At 42.3% G+C, this 21,099-nt stretch overlaps 1 protein-coding gene across 7 annotated transcripts in view; it reads right to left on the bottom strand.

The window, feature by feature from the left end:
- Positions 1–21,099, bottom strand: part of LOC111871390 (kinesin light chain) — a 223,677-nt gene that overhangs the window by 137,896 nt on the left and 64,682 nt on the right. For 6 of the 7 annotated variants that reach the window (XM_023864474.2, XM_023864471.2, XM_023864477.2 and 3 more), the window contains one exon: positions 4,349–4,658. In XM_023864474.2, the coding sequence (XP_023720242.1) occupies positions 4,349–4,658 (310 nt within the window). Of the gene's footprint in view, positions 1–4,348; positions 4,659–19,706; positions 20,344–21,099 lie in introns of those variants that run through there. The other variant, XM_023864475.2, reaches the window with a different exon arrangement.

Consider the following 21,099-nt stretch of genomic DNA (forward strand, 5'->3'; position numbering starts at 1 on the left):
AGGTTCATTACCGTGTTCACAAGAGCCCTCCACTGGTTCCTATCCTGAGCCAGAGCAATCCAATCCATACCATCCTATCTCTCTAAGATTCATTTTAATATTGTCCACCCACCTACGACTTGGTCTTCCCAGTGGTCTCTTTCTTTCTGGCTTTTCCCCCAATATCCTATATGCATTTCTCGTCTCCCCATTCGTGCTACATGCCCTGCCAACCTCATTCTCCTTGACTTGACCATTCTAATTATATTTGGAGAAGAGTACAAGTTATGAAGCTCCTCATTATAGTGTTGTATCTATAGAAAAAGAAAAGTGTTGTATTTATGTTATCAGTAATTTATTTTTATTCTTTCAGCAACTACACTGAATAATGTACGATTTGAGGTTCTCATAGCGGTGGACACGAACAGTTCCCTCTTCTGGGATACAAAGCCCTCAACAGACTACGTCACGTTATATCCCAAAAGACAGAATTATTTATATTTAATCACCTCTCTTGAATTTTAAAATTATTCGTGAGTAAGAGTCCGACTTTCCCCCTTTGCATGTGTACAAAACTGAATAATATTTTTTCTAACAGCTGAATATCAGAATGAAAATTACCGCTAACATGTTTATGAAACTTCCTCCACTAAACAAATTTTCCAAAATTTTAGGACATTATTGCGTACATACGCAGTTTCTCAGAAATTTCTTAACGAGTTTCTCTGCTTGTATCTGATTATGTTTCATTTACATTTAAATAAATTGCAACACTTCACTTTTTGTCATAGGTAAGCTCGTACCTGAACAACCTGCTTCTTCTCTGTTACTTATATTATCATTACGGCACAAACAGTCATCATTATTTGAATAACCTGTTCCGCTAATTTCACCTACACCTTCATCACTACTTCAACAATCCACTTCTTCACTTGTACATATGAGTTTATCACTTTAAAGAATCCACTTTTGGCAAATTTGAAAGAATTTTTTCTTCTCCTTTTTTACTTTCTTCCACGCTTTGGTGGAGATATTTTCATCTGTCAAGGGAGAAATTATTTAAACATTAAATTAATACACTGCCTGACTGCATCAAGATCTGCTACTAACCTCCGTTTCTCTAATTACCTTCCAAACATAGGTCTTTTAAAAATTATCACAAATATGAAGAATGTGACACCGTGCAGATGTGGTGTTAACCGACGTTTCGGAGGAGACTGGTGTCTGCTTGTACCGGTTCTCGCGGTCTCTTCGCTTGAGGATTTTCTTATTTTTCCTTCTACCCAGAAGATGGAGGCGCTACGCTCCTCCGAAACGTCGGTTAACACATCTACATGGTGCCACATCCCAGAAGACTGCTTTCTTCATAGTCACCGCCGTGAAAACCTCAAATGTATCACACATATGTTTCTGTAGTAGCATAAAATTGCCAATGGCCGCTTCCTGAAATATAAACAGGTTCTAGCATCGTCCAGTCAGGAACTATTAAATGGCGCCATCACCGAAGTCCTGACCTGAGAAGTATTACGTATATACGTATTTAATGCTTGTGGCACAAATGAATTCTCCAAACTAAAATGAGCTAGGCCAGTGCCATTACATGGGACTGTAAAAAGCTATGAACTTGATGAGTAAATATGGAATTATATTACTATATTTATGTTGCATTATTACTTAAGGATAGGACCTCAGGCCCGGGGTGCCCTGGTACGTTGCACTGCCTGCCGCCCCCCCCCCCNCCGGTAATTTCTAAAACAATCTCATGAACTTAAATGCTTAAATTTCAATAATTATAGAAAAATAGCTGGTTGAAATCAGAGGAAAAGGGGAAAATGAAAATGTTAATACAGGAATTATATTTGTTACATCTGATGGCATAAAAACGCCTCAGTCTCAGAACATCATTATTTGGGTGGAACAGCAAATCTAAACTTTTACTACAATATGCAGCAATTTAACTAACGTATATTTAGCCGGTTACGGCAGCCGAGCGGTCTAAGGCATGCACTGTCTTCGCTCGATCGGAAGCCGGGATCGTGGGTTCGAATCCTAGTCAGGGCATGGATCTTTAGTGTTTGTGTATGAGATCACCCGCCCAAGGAGTCCTACCGAATTTCTAAGATCTAATAAACCGAAGTGAAACGGAGAGTTTCATAGAGGTAAGCCAAGGCCCAAATTGGGGCTGTAGCGCCAAAGTAAAAATATATTTAGGTAACAAAAAATTTAAATAAGTTATGAGTAGTGTCTCACTAATTAAGGAAATGTCTGTAGGGAGTCTGTGCCACAGAAGTAATAACGCCAACAACATCAGTGAAATGGTTCTTAACAGTTTTAACAGACGACAAAGTTATTTTAGTGTAAGTGTACAGGCTCTAAAGACGAAGAAAGGCATTTCCCGAAAGACTGAAGCTCTATCTCATATATTCCTGTTTATCAGCTAACATTACACAGATGAGCAATAGTAGTAAATGTACATTCCAACTGATCATATTATTTATGTTGCTGAAGAGGCATGAAACTGAAAGAAGGCCTATACAAACACAGCGTACTCAAATATCTTATGGTCTTCAAGAAGAAGTGAATTCAAGCATTTCATAGTGTCCACATGGGTTAAGTCTATTGGTTCAAGACACACCACTTTACTCAGCTGGTTCTCAGATAGCTTCTAGGAGGCTGAAGAAGGGTCCGTATGTGTCAGTGCTCAAACGTTCCTTACCACTATAACTCATTAAAAGCATGCACATGCATTTATAGTATAAGTAAGAGGCTTCCGAAATTATGATGACAAAATGTGTATTTTTTCTCACAATAGGTTAACGACAGTATTCGAACGAGTGCTCGCACATCTCATTTCCATTCACGCGCAATTGTAACACGGGGAAATCGCTTAGAATTATAAAAATAACTAACGCACCAACAAACAGATAACGGCAGCGGGGGCAGTAACAATGTTAATATCAATAATAATAATAATAATAATAATAATAATAATAATAATAATAACAACAGTAAAAACAATTCACTTTTTGAGAAATTGTGACATTCTCATTTATGTCATAAAGAACATATTTATTTCATTATATCATATAATCGTTATGGGCCGGGATAGCGCAGTCGGTATAGCAACTGGCTACGACCTGGACGACCGAGGAGTCGGAGTTTGAGTCCCGGTAAGATCAAGAATTTTCTCTTCTCCACGTCGTAAAGACCGGCTTTCAGGCCCACTCGGCTTCCTATCCAGTGTGTACCGGAGGCACTTTCCCTGGGGGTAAAGCGGCAGGGACGTGAATCTGACCACTCATTTCCAGCTAGTGCCGAGGTCAGGAAAATGCGGATCAATACGTCCACTTCCCCATACGCCTTCATGGCACAGAGACAACTTTACTTTTATCATATAATCATTATTCTACATGCTACCAATTTTGGTAAGCAGTGGCCCCAAAGAAAGGACGAGGAAAGAAGCAGATTTCTCGGTTCTATCTAGCAAGTAATGCAGGCTTCACAATTAAACTCTATGAGATGGAACCACTCACTCACTCACTCACTCACTCACTCACTCACTCACTCATGGAACTGAGCCCTTCTTGAGAAGCTTTCAATTGTGCAGCTACTCAAGAAATTCCCAGCATTCTATGGAGCCCGAAGGTTCATTAACGTGTTCACAAGAGTACTCCATTTGCCCCAATCGCAAGCCAGATCAATGCAATCCACATCATCCCATCCTATCTCTCTAAGATCCGTTTTAATATTGTCCACCCACCTACGTCTTGGTCTTCCCAGTGGTCTCCCTCCTTCCGGCTTTCCCATCAATAATCTATAAGCTTTCCTCATCTCCCCATTCGTGCTACATGCCCTGCCCATCACATCCTCCTTGACTTTATCATTCTAATTATACATGGAGAAGAGTGCAAGTTATGAAACTCATCATTATTCAGTTTTCTTCAACCTCCTGTCACTTCATCTCTCTTCTGTCCAAATATCCTCCTCAACACCCTGTTCTCGAACATTCTCAGTCTATGTTCCTCCTTTAAAGCCAGAGACCAAGATTCACACCCAAAATGGAACCACTGCTCTACCCTGTTCTCGAACATTCTCAGTTCATGTTCATCCTTTAAAGCCAGAGACCAAGATTCACACCCAAAATGGAACCACTGCTCTACCCTGTTCTCGAACATTCTCAGTTCATGTTCATCCTTTAAAGCCAGAGACCAAGATTCACACCCAAAATGGAACCACTGCTCTACATGATACGCAAAATAATCTGGCACCCATGTAACTTCAACCTGCCTTCTTTATGCTGAAATTAAGTTGCTGAGGAATATTCTTTCAAGTGATGGGAACAACGTTCTAATGAAATAACAGTCCATACCTGGGCCTCTCCCAAGCCGAGCTCGATCATTTCCAGCGACTTCTGCACAAGCCCTGTCTTCTCTTCGACGACGCTAGCATCTCCAGCGCCTCCTGAAGTAACTCCACCGCTGCTGACATTTTGCTGCTGTATGGCCTGCTGAGCTTTCTCGACAACCGACACTGCTAGCTCAAGGCTCGAAGTAAGGCCGTTCAAGATGGAGTTATGTTCGTTCTTCAGCGCTTCTAGACCCTGAACCACCGTTTTGGTGTTCGTCATGATCTCTTCTTGCGTCATCTGGGTCATCTTGCCGATAGACTCTATCTTCTTCCTGTAACAACAAGACCTCATGAGCAAACCACGTAACTCATTACTTAATTTTAAAAATCACAGGTTTATCTGTCAACAGATTTTTTAATTTCCTAATTTCGCCGTTACTGTTACGAAAATGATTGACCTGGCCACAAAACCATGTATTTGTTATAAGTTTAGGGTAGCCGCACTCAGAAAATGTTCGAATGTACTGTTCTACATGAGTATGTGGGTATCAGTAAATGTGCAGACAAATTTTGCGTGGGAAACCTTATGGGTAGAATTTTTCAAATTTACAAATCGGCCAGCATCATCACCTCACAACCAGTCAGTTGTTTCTCTCAAACCTACTGATTTAAAAAAGTATACTTATTTACACTGTAGCGTGTAAAGCTGCTTCTAGGCAACGGCTCGGTAAACACGTTCCCGCGAAAACGGATACTAATGCAACAACAGAGGTACTGTTGGAAACGATGTTTTCTACTGAGTCCGTGCAAAGACGTTATAAGGAGGATATATGAAGTAAGAAGAGGTAGATGGAAGTGTGCCGTCCTTCAAAGAGAACTTAAGCACGGAAGCAGTGGAACAGCGACTGTTGGAGCCGTTAGCAGGAGACGTCTGGTAACAGAACACTAGTCTGTGTGCTCTAGTTATTTGTAAAGTGGTAAATAAATCCAATACCTAACCCCAAACTCTGTCTATATTCACTGCACACACGTGACACTATATACCGATATGAGTGCTTTTAGCCCGTACATGTGTACGTACATACAATTCCTCATTTACACGAAAGTTCCGCCTTTTAACTTTTCATATCAACCTGCGAGGTTTCTTGGGGCACGCGGTAGCGTAGTGGTCGCGGGTTCAAGTCCCGATGAGGTCACTGGATTTTTTCAGTTGACCTAGGGTTTACTCAGCATCTAACAGAAATGAGTACCAGGAATTAATTAAATAATTTTCCTGGGGAGTAAAGCGCGGCCGGCACGTAAGGCTGACAACCTTACCGCCATCTTTGAGCCGATTGTCTAGATAGTGTGGGAAACTCAACGTCTCACAACCCTATGGGCCTTCACGGCCTGTTACAGGGATAGCTTTACTTTTACCTTTTTTTTTTTTTTTTACCTGCGAGGTTTCTTAAAAATATATCTCCTAATCCCACTGTGAAGGCATTCATTTCATTGCCATTTGTGGGCATTGTGCTCATTATGTGAGTGTCTGATTTTTGGGCTTCATCTGCTGGGGTCACATAATGTCGAATTGAAGATGATGATTATGGTAGATAGGTAAGCTTTAGGAAGGTGGCGACTGAATGCTTGTTTCGAAACTTCCCTGGGAACAATGATACAAATCAAGCAAAACTTCAACAGCGTGCTTCATGCATATAACAGCTACAAAAACCAATTCCATTTAATAATAAAAAATCACACACAGCGACGCTCTTGTCTGCAATTTCATATGGCGGCAATGGTAATAATGCTATATTGCAAAGATATGGGGAAGTATTTATCTTTCTAAGGCACTAATCCGGTATGTATCTGAAAACAAGAAAACAATCCCTGTCAAGACAGCTGGTCTCCGTGCCGAGCTATGCACCCTATGCCGTCCAAAATAATAGGTATTAATCAAAACTAAAAGCGACGTTCGGTTCTAACTTGACTTTCTTAATTTATGATACAACTGTCACTCCATTCTTCCTGATGACTGTACATGCTCGGCAAAGGGCTATTTGATGGAACATTTTCCCAACCCGTCCCACAGCGATCCATAATTAACTTAAGTCTGGAGCGGATCTCTTGTTGACACGGCGGAGCAGATGTTTGCGCTCTAATGAGATGGGTATGGCTCTCTCCAGCACAAGAAACCTGACCTGAAATCTGTACACCCACATCACACGACAGACCTTAATACAAACTCGCATTTCATCACCACAGGCCCCATGAACATCGAGCCTAAATTCTATAGATAACACAGTCGAACATAAAACATTAAATCTAAAATTCGCAGGAAAAAATCAAGATCATGCCAGACAGGAAAAGGAAGAAGAGATACAAACATAATTTTGGTACACGTTTCTCAAAATTTGTTATTTATGATCCTGCATACACCAATGACAATGATAGTAATTTATGTAGCCGAACACAGCCTACGAGTACACTGCTATGGAACTAACCACACCACATCCCAAGTCGGCAGTCACAGGAGACTTCGCTTATTTGATAAAAATACGGAAAATGTTGCTGCAAATAGCGTTTGTAATCTCAAGTGCTGGAATCCATTACCTAAGACACGCCGTTACTGTGCTACACTTTTAATATACTGTCACGTGTTCGGAGTTAACGTGACTAATAATAATTGGTTATGATTTTGATGACTGGGTTTATTGGCTCTTCTTTACAATTACAATCAATTATAACAGTTCACACACTGAATTCCTTCTGAACGACGTCTGATGAAACTCTACGAAAAATCTCTCAGTGCTGCCTGAATCTCCTTGGACTGGTCTCTACTACGCGAATTGAATCTGAGTCTGAGTCAGTCTCATTTTACGACTGACGGTCAGTCGGCCAGTCTGTCTTGGCATAAAGCACCCATCTGGGGCTTGCGACCAGATCTTTATTACTGGTTGACAGTTACGGTCGTGGTTTTGTTTGTGGGCGCCCTCTCTGATGAGAGGACGGGTCTGTCTTTTGTACACGTATATGCTGCTAGTCCTTGCCAGCGCATTCTTTCTCGGGTCCGAGTTCCTTCGCACTCGAGACCATACGTTACTGTCTCAAATTTGAGACTTCCCTTTTCGTTGCCTCCTACGACTCGCAGGTACTACTCAAATTCATGAATTCAATGCCTTTTACAGCCACCACGCGGCCGGCATAGAAGTCACCATATCGACCAGTTCCTCTGTTCTGTTGCGTTGTCACGGGAATGCCTTTGTTAACATTCGTTGTCTCGGAAGCCATGTTTTAATTCTCAAGCAACGGTTTGGTTTTCTAAGTGTTATCCGCCGCTACGAAACATCTCGTGTACAGCAACTTGCCACCTAGCAAGGGCCCGTTCGCTGTTATTCGTTGTAAATGGAACGTGATTTCCGATCCGTTGCTCAGCGATGGATACACACATTACAGTATCACAGTATTAAGTTACAGCGATGAAGCCACGGTGACATGAAGGTGAAATGTGTATACGTTCCCAGGGTAAGGGGAGGCGGTAGTAAAGAGATACGACACGAAACAGGAATAGTAAAACCACTGAATTTTCATGTATTCGTACAGAAACAACGCTGCAGTGCGGCAAAACTGTTGCAAAGTCCAGAAAACCACACATGAGTAAGGAACACCATAAAGGTTTGTATAATCACTACATTAAGTGCTTCAGGCTGGTATCCGTCTTGTTGCTCACACACAGGGCGCCGAAAGCAATAGCGTGAACTTCGCAATTCCGTTGGAGTAGTGGTTGACACCAGTTTGAACACTTTAACGTAATGAATTTACTACATACCTTTATGGGGTTCCATAAGCAGCTGTGGTTTCGTAGATTTGCCACAGCTGCCCACACTTCAACACTGTTTCTCTACGAATTCATTAAAATACAACGGTTTCCTTCATTATTCCTGTTTCATGTATCCTGTATCATGTATCATGTATTCCTGTACCTGTATCTCCTTCACTGTCTCTTCCCCCTGCCCTACATATATAGCCCCACTGGCCGACATCTCACCTTGGCAACGTCGATATAAGATTTACTATTCATGCCTAAAGGACATAACGCCGCAACGACTCGTCCTAGCAGGAAAAAATGATTCGCAACAACTTCTCCCTTTACCCGCAGAACATTTCAACAACAGACCACCAACAGACCATCAACATGCCGAGACATATCAATAACAGACCACCAACCGGCCGAGACAGTCCAATAAGAGACCACCAACCGGCAGAGCCAGTTCAACAACTGCCCACCAACAGGCCGATACAGTTCAACAACAGACCACAAACCGGCCGATACAGTCCAATAACAGGCCACCAACATGCCGAGACAGTTCAACAATAGACCACCAACCGGCCGAGGCAGTCCAACAACAGACCAAAAACCGGCCGAGCCCGTTCAATAACAGTACATAAACCGGCCGAGATAATTCAGAATCTCATACTCCTTTTTGGACGAAAGAAAACTAGAACTGCATAGTAATACGGCAGTAACACAACCGGTTGTCAGAGGCTTAATTTATACCGGTACAAATATTAAACTACAAGTTACACTTTTACATAGGGGTATAAAATCCTTTCATTCTGTGACACCAATTCCTGCCTGTCTCCTCGCTACGTCCACTGTTCTTTGCTTACTTTAGGTTCATCATTTCATGTTTCGCCAACTGTCTTACACGATTTGACTGACACTCAATTCTTTAATGCACGGAGATACTAAAAGGGCGTCATATAATATAACAGTAGTCTCAATTCAGGTCCCGACGCTTGCAAAAAATGTTAAGGCAATATTATCAACATATAATGCAATATTTTGGTCTGGCAGTTTCAAAAATGCATGTTTACGAATACAAACAGCATTAACACATCGCAACTTTGTGGAATACGGAATGCTTTTGCGGGACTGGGATCGAGGCAACGACGTAACCATCTTACACCAATGAAAATTATAAACAGTGATGTCATAAAACATCCAAAATCATCGGTAAATATGGATTTTAATATTACCGTCATAAACTGTGAGATCCTCCACTGCCCCTCGAGTCTTCCGGACTGTAAAGAGCAAATGAATAACAGAAACGGCAGAGAGCAGGGACCCGAAGTCTATTCATCTCTTACTTATTTATCCTTACTCTCTTCTATCAAAGTTCCAACGTTGCTGTCTTCTGTTCTTTCTTATTCACATTTCGTTTTTCCACGAACAAAAAGTGAAGGGGAGAGTCTGTAAAGTGCAATGTGCAGACAGAAGTGGATATGAGCAGGTGGAAATCCTAGCAATACACTTGGGCTAGAAAGTGCCTTAATGAGCAAAACAAGTAAGCTGATGGATTAGGCAAGGTAAAGTGATCCACTCTCACTGCCTACCTACTGGTAAACACTTCAATACTACACATGAGGTATGTCGGGCAGAAAACAATGGCCCCTCTCGTCTTTCTTTTTCAAGAACAGTATACAAAGTGATATGCCCTCTGGTCTCTCCAGAATTAAAGCCAAAATACAAGGGTTGGAACTATTTATTTACAACTCATACAAAATAGATGCATGTTCCGAAGTTTTACTGTCTTTCAATGTAGTCACCAGCATTGTGTACATCCCGTTGCTAGCGATGTNGGCTAGAAAGTGCCTTAATGAGCAAAACAAGTAAGCTGATGGATTAGGCAAGGTAAAGTGATCCACTCTCACTGCCTACCTACTGGTAAACACTTCAATACTACACATGAGGTATGTCGGGCAGAAAACAATGGCCCCTCTCGTCTTTCTTTTTCAAGAACAGTATACAAAGTGATATGCCCTCTGGTCTCTCCAGAATTAAAGCCAAAATACAAGGGTTGGAACTATTTATTTACAACTGATACAAAATAGATGCATGTTCCGAAGTTTTGCTGTCATTCAATGTAGTCACCAGCATTGTGTACATCCCGTTGCTAGCGATGTGGAAGTCGTAGGATACCTTTAGCAGCGCCTGTTGTGTTGATAGTTCGAATGGAGCGGTCAACTGCTTGAAGAATCTCTGGAACAGTTCTGAGGCGAATGCCACGAAGTGGTTCCTTCTTCTTAGGAATCACGCCGAAGTCACAAGGGCTTAAGTCCGGGGAGTATGGTGGATGGTACAGCATTTCCCAGCCCCATTGATCGAATAAATCAGCCACAGCTTGCGCTGCATGCGGCCGAGCATTGTCCTGCAAAATAATGGGTGGGTTTTGCAGAAAGTGTCGCTGCTTCTTTTTCAAAGCTGGTCGCAGGTTGTGTTCCAAGAATGAACAGTAATACTGCGCATTGACGGTCTGGTGTCGGGGAACAGTATGCGTTAGGATATCATCACAGTCGTACACGAGGATCACCATAACTTTCACATTGCTGGGGTTCTGACGATCTTTTGATCTTCGTGGTGACCCGTAATGACGCCATTCGTTTGATTGGTGTTTCATTTGTGGCTCGTACGATTTGGCCCATGTCTCATCCAGCGTAATGATATGGCGTAGGAAAGCCTCTCCTTCGCGCTCATAGCGCTCCAAGTGGTTACGAGCAGCGTCATATCGTAGCCATTTCTGCATTTCCGTCAAATCACGCGGAACCCATCGTGATGCAATTTTTCTCATGCCCAGTCGTTCCTTCAGAATGTGAAGCACAGTCGTACGCGCTAATCCTGTCCCTCGGGCCAACTCACGAATCGTATGGCGTCGATCACTCTCCAGCATCGCGGAAAGAGCATACACTTCTTCACTGACACTAGGACGACCTGGCTGACGCATTTCTGCCACATTTTGGCGTCCCTCGTTGAAGGCTTTTACCCACCTTGCCACTGTTCTGTAAGGCAATGCAGATTCCCCTCAAGCCTCTTGAAGACCTTGATGATACCGCCGTGCTGTATGGCCTCTTGCACATTCAATCTTTATCCAACTCCCTTGTTCCTGTTTCGAAAACATCGTGACAACACTACATTAGACCGCCAGCTAACACGAGGCTCTGGTCTTCTCGTCACTGCGCATGCGCGTGATGTGGAAAGGGAGAGTCCATTTGCTCTGAGGTAGGTAGGTATGTAACTAACGTGTGGTAAGCGACATTATAGGCGACATTATTTGGTTCCGTTGCATGGCGTCTCTACAGCAGTGTTGCCACCATTAAAGTTCTAACCCTCGTATTCATGGTTTTCCTACGACCAAAGTTATATGTTACCACAAAAATATATCGCAGAAGAATTTTATTTCGATATAAAATAGTATGGAAAGCGCCACAACTACGGGAAAGCGAGAAATTAATTTAACATTTCAATTCTAATGTAGTACAAAATGCTTCGCGCGCGCGTGTAAATACAGCATGTTGCCACTAATGCGAATACGTGCGCCATCTAATGCCATACATTATCTCTTTCACATTGAAAGGAACCGTGGTACCTGAGCAAAGTGATGACAGATGCCTTCGTTTCTTGGGTTTACCACGTTCTGCTAAGTGCATGTACGACAGAAATTACAAAGTATCACGAAAGGAAAACCGGGAAAAGAAAGCTAATCTCATGCAGATAACCCGACATCTTCCTGGAGGAACTTGAACCAAAATCGGAACCTTATTAGGATAGTCGTTTTCCAAGAACTATTTAATACAGAGTAGGAAAATACACCACGACATTCAGTATTACGTACAGGGCAGACAGCGTTAGATTCGTGAATGGGACGTTTGGTATTTCACCGCCAAACAGGATCTAGTCCCACCCACCACAAATGGCTTTTTATCAACTACGTTCCCTGGGCAACAAAGGAGTATGGTTCTGACCATTCATCGAAGAAAATCTATGGTGCTTCAATTTCAGTGGCCTTTCCAATTGCGCAACCCTTCAAGTATGCGGATCCCTACGCCATCGTTCAAGCAAGCACTATACGCAGATGTTATTGAGTAACGCCTTCACAAACACGTTCCCACGGATACGACTGGAGTACATCAATGATAAGAGTTTCTACGCGGTCCGTGCCGAGATGTTATAACCGAGACGATCTTTGAAGTTCGTTAGAGAGTTGTAAGGGAGTCTGTGAAGAGAAGACTGAGTCGGTGCAGTTGAAGAATCTTCACTGTTAGAAGCCGTTATCAGGGAACCAATGGTGAAGACAGCGTGTGCTCTAGTGATTTGTAAAGTGTGGAAATCAGCGATGGCTCTATAATTAAGTGTAGTCACAAGTTGTGCGTTAAAGTGGTCAATAAATCCAAACTCCAATCCAAAACCCCGTCGACAGTCACTCATAATCGCGACAAAACTATCAAGAAAACTGAAATAACAACACATGGACTCTAGAGGATAGCGCACACAACCATTCAAACTAAACGAATTATACGGAGCACTGATAATGTGTTCTGCCAAGAGGTTCAACGTTCCACTACCTGATACTCTATCCATGGCCATTTTTTGCAGGCCCATCATTATATTTTCAAAATAAACATTTCGCGTCCTAATGAAAATGCCGTGTCCCGTCTTGGAGGTATGAACAAAATTTTTAAGCACTGCTTTACCCAGAACATGTGCCATGATGGGAAATAAACTTTGTTGCAAATCGGGAGCTCAGCGGACTAAGCCTATAACTAAACAGTTTCTGATGAAGTTGCGTTTCTCATAGCTGGCATGACGATCCCAATCGGTTACGACAGAATGGGCTGGTGCTTGAGCATTTCAAAATGCCACTTCGACACTACCGCCTCCAGCGCCAGAATCAACAAAGGATTCGACCCAACTACATTCTTCAAATTCTAGAGATTAAAGTAGGTTCCGTATACTAGGTACAGAATTATATTCCCTCCGGAAAATAAAATAAACGTACGGACCTTATGCACCCTATTTCTCATGGCGTGCAAGTAACTCAATTCAATTTTCGTCACAAACCGCGATTCAACGCGCTGCAGATCAGTGCACACGGCCTGACTCGTCTTCCGGAAGTAGCCTACGACTTAACTGAGAGCATACAATTTGCTCACAGCATTTTACGTACTGCTCCTCGAATACTTGCTCTCAACTTCAGAACGTGTAGAATTAGTCTTCAGTAGCCTCGGAGGAAGGGACGGGGAAGAGGGACCATTTACCCAAAATATCCCTTTATCGGGTTCCGATGAGGGTTATCTAGTCTCAGGACGTTCAGACTTATTTCCTTCAGTCCATGGAAGATTATGTACAAACGCTACTTTAATGTCAGGATGCTGATTATTGCGTAGACAAGCAATAAATTGCCGCTGGCCCTCGCCAGCACAGTCGCTCTTGGTTAAGGGCCCCCATGATCCACTTATATGTTTGGAAATGGGGTCCCCTCTTCGACGGAAGAGGAGTTGGTCTTTCTGACCAGGCGCCACATTTGTTGCACTGTAACTCAGCACGGGTGTACCTGCACTCACACAGCGTCCAAGTAACGACATTTATACTTTATGGACACGACAAATACTGCGTCGCTTTACTATAATAAATAACACGCAATATACACGTATATACATAGGTCATGTCAATGCAGGCTTGTGCAGTAGATTATGCCTTAACATACTTTACCACTCCGAAACGGCAGTGACAATTATTGTTACTTTACGACGCTATATCAGCTACATAGCCTCAAGCAGGCTGTGGTTTATTTCAAATCTGAGAGAGTTCAACAAAGGCGAAATAAAAACTGTGGCTTTGGTCCGCAAGTGAACTATACCGACCGAGCGACCACACATTTGCCGGCGAAGTTAGAACCAACTTTAGCGGATAGAGGGTGTCGCATAGTCAGCGCAACGAATCCCCACGGCCGTTAACTATGGGTTTCTAGACCGGAGGCGCTACTTTTCCATTCAAGTAGCTCCTCAATTATCCTCCTGAGGCTGAGTGGAGCCTGTCGTATTAAAGTATTACAGTCGTATTAAATAATTTTTACACTGAGCTCTTAAATACTGTCAATATTACTATGAGATGTTTGTACAAAACCCATCTCTGTCTCTATGCTTCATCTCCGGAACTGGTGAACGGATTTCAGTATCTTGTATTCGAGGCCTACAGTCGTCACTTATTCTGGAGTCTCAAATTTTCGTTAACATAGGTGCAGCATAGACTCTGATTTACAAGAAGCTAAATTCGAACGTTTATCGGTTCTCTAACGGACAGAGGCAGCATTTGACATAAAACACAGATTCCTTCAGCTGTACAACTATTATCTGAAACCCTTTCCAATACGGTGAATATTTAAAGAAACACAACCAACTCTTTTTTGCTCTGCGCACTATGATAGTTTTCAGACTGACTGGACGCTTGTGATACACCCTACACAGTTTATCGAAGTGTTTTCAAATGCGAGCATTTAAAAAATAGAGAATTACTTATAATAAAACTCAAATGCGAGCATTTAAAAAATAGAGAATTACTTATAATAAAACAAACGTGAAGGAAGATATAAATTATGGTGCTCGAAGTCTCTGGTTCAATCCCTGGGCACTTCGGCTTTCCTCTGCTTATCATCATTCCATCAATGCTCCACTGAAGAGCTGGGGGTACTACAAACTGTACAGTGTACACTGTGATGACGTACTATGCGCGCACCATTTTCGGTGCTCGCTTTAAAATACTCTAAACAATGCGACCAACTTACTATATACTGGAGGCCGCGCCATAGCTCAAGCGGTTAGTCGCTGGCTTCCCATCGCGGCGGCCCGGGTTCGATCCCGGGTCTGGTGAAGTGGGATTTGTGGTGGACAAAGTGGCGCTGGGGCAGGTTTTCTCCGAGTACTTCGGTTTCCCCTGCCAATCTTCATTCCACCAACTGCTCCACAATCACCTTCACCTGTCACCTGGGGCTGGTACAAAGGCCGGAAGTGGCCGCAGTACACGGGACTTAGTCCCACCCCACTGGCAATAAAAAAAATAAAGAACACTATATACTGTACACTATGATAATACACTGTGCGTGCACCATTTTCGACGTCCCTTTCAAAATACTATAATTAAGGCGACCAACTTCCGAGACATGCAAACCTCGAAAATGGACCCATTCAAGGTCTTGGCGCTTCCTTCAAGTCTCATATTACCCTCCCAAAATTATGACAAATTACCTCCACTTCAAACTTCACTGGATCATGCAAATTTTATTTATGGTAGAAAAGAGTGGACTCATGAATATAACATGGTAACAACAGAATACCATGCTCCCGGGTATTAAAAAAAAAGTGAAGTACACGGACTTTCCAAACGTTGTTTGCTATTGTAATCGGTGTTCTTTTTCGCATGCTTCAATATAAAAATTGTCGGTTCGCTGATTATAAAACTTCAGAATCAAGATGGACAATTTTTTTAACAGACAGGGTAATTAGGGTTTCATTATTCGGAATTCGGGTGTCAAGGGGGAGACCCTCTATAACATCTCTATTGGGGTACCTTTCTCTAACATGAGGAAATTCTGGATGTTAGGTCGTGTAAAGCACTCGATTCTCTTCTCACGGCGTGTTTTATCATCACTACATACCCTTAATATCTGCATCTCATTTGGAAAATCTAAGCACCTACGGGGATAATACTGAGACGAATCTTAGACAAGTTGCGAGAATGTGTACTCACTCACGGAGCTGAGCCCTTCTCGAGAAGTCGCCAATTCTGCAGCTACTCAAGAATTTTTCAGCATTTTATGGAACCCAAAGGTTCATTACCATGTTGACAAGAGNGTCACCTGGGGCTGGTACAAAGGCCGGAAGTGGCCGCAGTACACGGGACTTAGTCCCACCCCACTGGCAATAAAAAAAATAAAGAACACTATATACTGTACACTATGATAATACACTGTGCGTGCACCATTTTCGACGTCCCTTTCAAAATACTATAATTAAGGCGACCAACTTCCGAGACATGCAAACCTCGAAAATGGACCCATTCAAGGTCTTGGCGCTTCCTTCAAGTCTCATATTACCCTCCCAAAATTATGACAAATTACCTCCACTTCAAACTTCACTGGATCATGCAAATTTTATTTATGGTAGAAAAGAGTGGACTCATGAATATAACATGGTAACAACAGAATACCATGCTCCCGGGTATTAAAAAAAAAGTGAAGTACACGGACTTTCCAAACGTTGTTTGCTATTGTAATCGGTGTTCTTTTTCGCATGCTTCAATATAAAAATTGTCGGTTCGCTGATTATAAAACTTCAGAATCAAGATGGACAATTTTTTTAACAGACAGGGTAATTAGGGTTTCATTATTCGGAATTCGGGTGTCAAGGGGGAGACCCTCTATAACATCTCTATTGGGGTACCTTTCTCTAACATGAGGAAATTCTGGATGTTAGGTCGTGTAAAGCACTCGATTCTCTTCTCACGGCGTGTTTTATCATCACTACATACCCTTAATATCTGCATCTCATTTGGAAAATCTAAGCACCTACGGGGATAATACTGAGACGAATCTTAGACAAGTTGCGAGAATGTGTACTCACTCACGGAGCTGAGCCCTTCTCGAGAAGTCGCCAATTCTGCAGCTACTCAAGATTTTTTCAGCATTTTATGGAACCCAAAGGTTCATTACCATGTTCACAAGAGCCCTCCACTGGCCCCTATCCTGAGTCAGATCAATCAAATCCATCCCATCCCATCCTATCTCTCTAAGATCCGTCTTAATATTGTTCACCCACCTACGTCTTGGTCTTCCCAGTGGTCTCTTTCCTTCTGACTTTCCCACCAATACCCTATATGCATTCCTTTTCTCCCCCATTCGTGCTACATGCCCTGTCCACTTCATCCTCTTTGACTCAACCATTCTAATTATACTTGAAGAAGAGTACAAGTTACGAAGCTCCTCACTGGGCAGTTTTCTCCTACCTCCTGTCACTTCATGACTGACTGACAGGCATAAAAATTAAATTCGACTCATTACTTATATAGTAATCAATCTCCGAAACTCGTAGAACATAGGAAACGATGAGGCGGGAGACACATGACCTCTACATTATGTGTTTATTTCACGACTTTACGCAAATGCATGAAAAGACGTAATAATGTGTTTTGCTAAATTAAATTAATAGATGGTGACCCTGTGAGAACGAAAAGGCATTATACTAACCGGAGGTTCTGAGTTAAGGAAGCTGCACGGATTCGTGGAACCTGACAATAGATTTAGAAGAGAATTCTGCAGCAAGCGTTCGACCACGTTTTGCTCCACTGAAATCATTCCTGCCATTGATGGGAATCTGGAATTTCCCAGTCGTCATTGCGAAGACTCGCTACTGACTTAAACCATTCAGCTCATAAGTATAACATGCTGGATCATTTACAACAGAACATGCTTCGCTTGTGCTTGTGTGCATGTGCGTGAGTATCTGTATGATACGAACATACGAGACTCGTGCACATCCAAAATATTATACGGACAGAAGCCAAACTCCTCGACGGTGAAATCTGTACTCGTACAAACAGTTAAATTTTGACAACAATTTCGTTGGGAACGATACTTCGGCTTTTAGAGCTAAGTGCCATAGATGTATACTCGTTAAGTACTCGTAACACACATTCATTTTCCGCGATTTTGTTTAAACCCCCATTAGGTTATGACGTAATAAATCTGAACGCTCCGTGTGTAGTTACAATCCGATTTAACTGCATCTCATTACAGACATCATGTGACAGATCCACGTGTCGATCATGTCGGCCAAGCAAAATGTTACTTCACTTGAAAGCATGTGTAATTTTTAGCTGAACTAACACTGGTACATAAATCCGAATAATCAACACTGAAAATACCACAGACCGCCACTGAACACGATCCTGAATCCGCTCCCTTCAACCTTCCACCTTCACAACCTATTTCTCTAAGATTCATTTTAAAGTCACCGTCCTATTTTCTTCTCGGTCTTCGAGGTGACCATTCACTGAGACGTTCTGCCACACATTCTGGCTAAATGTCCAGCCCATCGTATCCTAATACTTCAGTATAAGCCAAAAGAACGGTATTCATGAATGAAGGCATGGCCCAAGTAACTTAAAAAGTTACCGTCACATTGTTCTCCACGTTCGTGCTGCCAACCGTGTAAGTCTGTCTGTAAAAAGTACAAAACAAAACATAACCTTGGAAGGTTTTTAGATATTTATTTTTAAAGCCCGTTTTTAAAAGGTTAGGTTATTAGTCTTGTTTTTTGAAAATAAATACAGTAGACTCTCGATTATCCGCGCGCTGTTTAACCGNAAAAGCACTTAAGGTAGGATTTAGGTGTCTTTTTACAGATAAACTTATACGGCCGGCAGCGCTAACGTGACGGACAACATGGCGGATATACTCAAAGTTACTTGGGTCAGCCGTTAATACCTGTATGTAAGTACCCCCCCAAGAACTTTTACAATTATCAAATCATCAAGAATATTTTACATATCAGTGACGTTGGCCTGACACGATCAGCCGTTTCTGGCGTTATCTACATTACTGCAAACAGCATTTCATCTATAACCTTGCTGCTATGCAGCACAAGTTGTAAGAGGTGAAGAAAAACTCCCTTCCCTTGGGTTTACACAGCCCTGCTTGTCATCTAGTGCTTATTCTTCTTTCTTCTTCTCCTATTCCTGTTGCTCCCATTTGGAGCAATGGGCATCCGTGAAACGATTCGTTTCACTTCAGTTTCTTAATCTAAGACAGTCGGTAGGGCTTCTTGAATGGGAGATCAGCCCGTCGCAAGGCCGCCGCTACCTAACATAAACAGAATAAACACAGACAAACATCAAATGCCTTGAGTGGGATTCGAACCAACGATCCCAATGTTCGAGCGGGAGAAGACACTTCACGCCTTAGACCGCACGGCCACCATGATCGGCTATCTTGTACTTACATTTATTATTACAAACAAGGCTGCGAAACCAAAAGAATCGTTTATGGGCACATCTCCCAACAGGCTTCTACAATGTTTCAGTGAATTCACCCACATGCCCACATGCAATGAAGAGTTTTGCATAACTGAATTCGGTGTTAGAAGATTTTAGTAAAGTTCTCAGTGAGCCGGGATAGCTCAGCAAACGGTTGGTAACACAGCAGACGATTAGGGTTCATTTTCAGCAGAAGCAGAGATCTCTTCACTACCGTATCTAGATGGGCTCTGGGAAGCAGCCAGTCTCCTATTCAGTGGGACCCGGTTGCTCTTTCTCCCGGTAAAATATGGTCGAAACGTGAAGGTGACCACTCACTTCCACACAGTGTAGCCGTCAACAATGTGTGGCGCTTCACCTCCACTCTTCACAACATCTTCATGCTACGGTGACGATATAATTCTTTCATTTAAGTTCGTCACACCACCAGTGTTTGGAAAACAACATCCACAACATCGAGTAGTGCAAATGAGTGTAGCACAAAAGTGAATATGGTGTGTCAAAGCCAATCATGAAATATACAGACTTAACTTACACACGATAGGCATTGATGGTCTTGGACATAGTGTTACGTCCCCTCGAAGTTTAGTCAGTCGTCGTCACCTTTGTTACTGGAGCATCGGCGCCTCTGCAACTCGTCCTCGGAAGCCAATAGAAACACACAGACATTGCACAACAGACTCAATTTGAATTCAAAGTACAACAGTTAGAATTGCAGCGACGTTCCCAGATCAATTACAGTTCCATTAACTGTTCTTAACGTTTCACGAACTGTCACGTACGCATTTGAGGTTCAAAGTTCCGTAATATATCACATGAATTTTATTGTAAGCATCGCTCTTCTGTTGTCTATAAATACAGCACTTCACTTGAAGCAACAACTTAACACGTATCACGAAATGGTGGCCATGACCGATTAGAGGAATGTTCAGTTATAAGACGCCTTTCAAACCAAGTAAATTGCCATTACTTACTGTTCTGAAAAATATTTAACTGCTGTGATCCGAACACTATGAATGGCTCCAATATAATCGACCAGCCACCTACAACACTACAGTCCGTAACAGGAGCCAAGCAAGACAACCCCCCGTGTGGCAGATTTTTTCAAATCCAAGCAAAGTTTCCCCAAACACTGACGTAGCCGTCTTTCAACCGAACATTCAAGGAGTACGGTTCAGTGCCAATGATTATGAAAATCCTATCCCCCTTCCTTCTGCCCACCACTGTACGTCGACCGCTGGAGTCAAAACAGAAACCAAACGCGCCGTCGCAATTCCTGCCGCACTATGCGACGCGAAAAACAACATAAAAATACTACTTATGTTTAGATTGCGTAGGAATTTATATCGCATACATTTTGTCAGAGAGAAGTAATTTTGCTGAGAACATTCACAACAAAAGGTGGACTGCTGGATTTGAGGTTCGCACAGCGGTGACTATGATGTTACGGCCACGCAGTTCGGCAGTTCACCGACGTTTCGGGGGAACGTCCTGCTTCTACTTTCGGGGTCGAAGAGTTGGCCAAGCAAGATACCAGCAAGAAGTATGAGGCAAGCAGAGCTCTGCCTATGCCTTCATGGCGCGGTATTTATGTACAGACACAACTTACCTTTAGTCCATAACCTTAAGTACACGTACGCATACACGTACGTACATAAGGAGGTAAGAATAGGTACATCAATGATCCCTAAGTGCATTACAAATAAACAAAGGAAAGGAAAACAACAAACTTACTCTATACTTTGATATAAGTGAACTGAATATCTAAAACAATGCTTATCGTTCGGAAAAAAAATACACGAAATAAACTATACAAACTATCCTTTATCAGGAATATTCTATTACATGGCATGTCTTTGGCAGGGCATTTACTATATACTATATACACAATTCTGTTTCTCTGATATAAAATCGCTCAAAATCCTTAT

Source organism: Cryptotermes secundus, unplaced genomic scaffold (assembly GCF_002891405.2).
Source record: "Cryptotermes secundus unplaced genomic scaffold, Csec_1.0 scaffold194, whole genome shotgun sequence".
In the NCBI taxonomy this organism is placed as follows: domain Eukaryota; kingdom Metazoa; phylum Arthropoda; class Insecta; order Blattodea; family Kalotermitidae; genus Cryptotermes; species Cryptotermes secundus.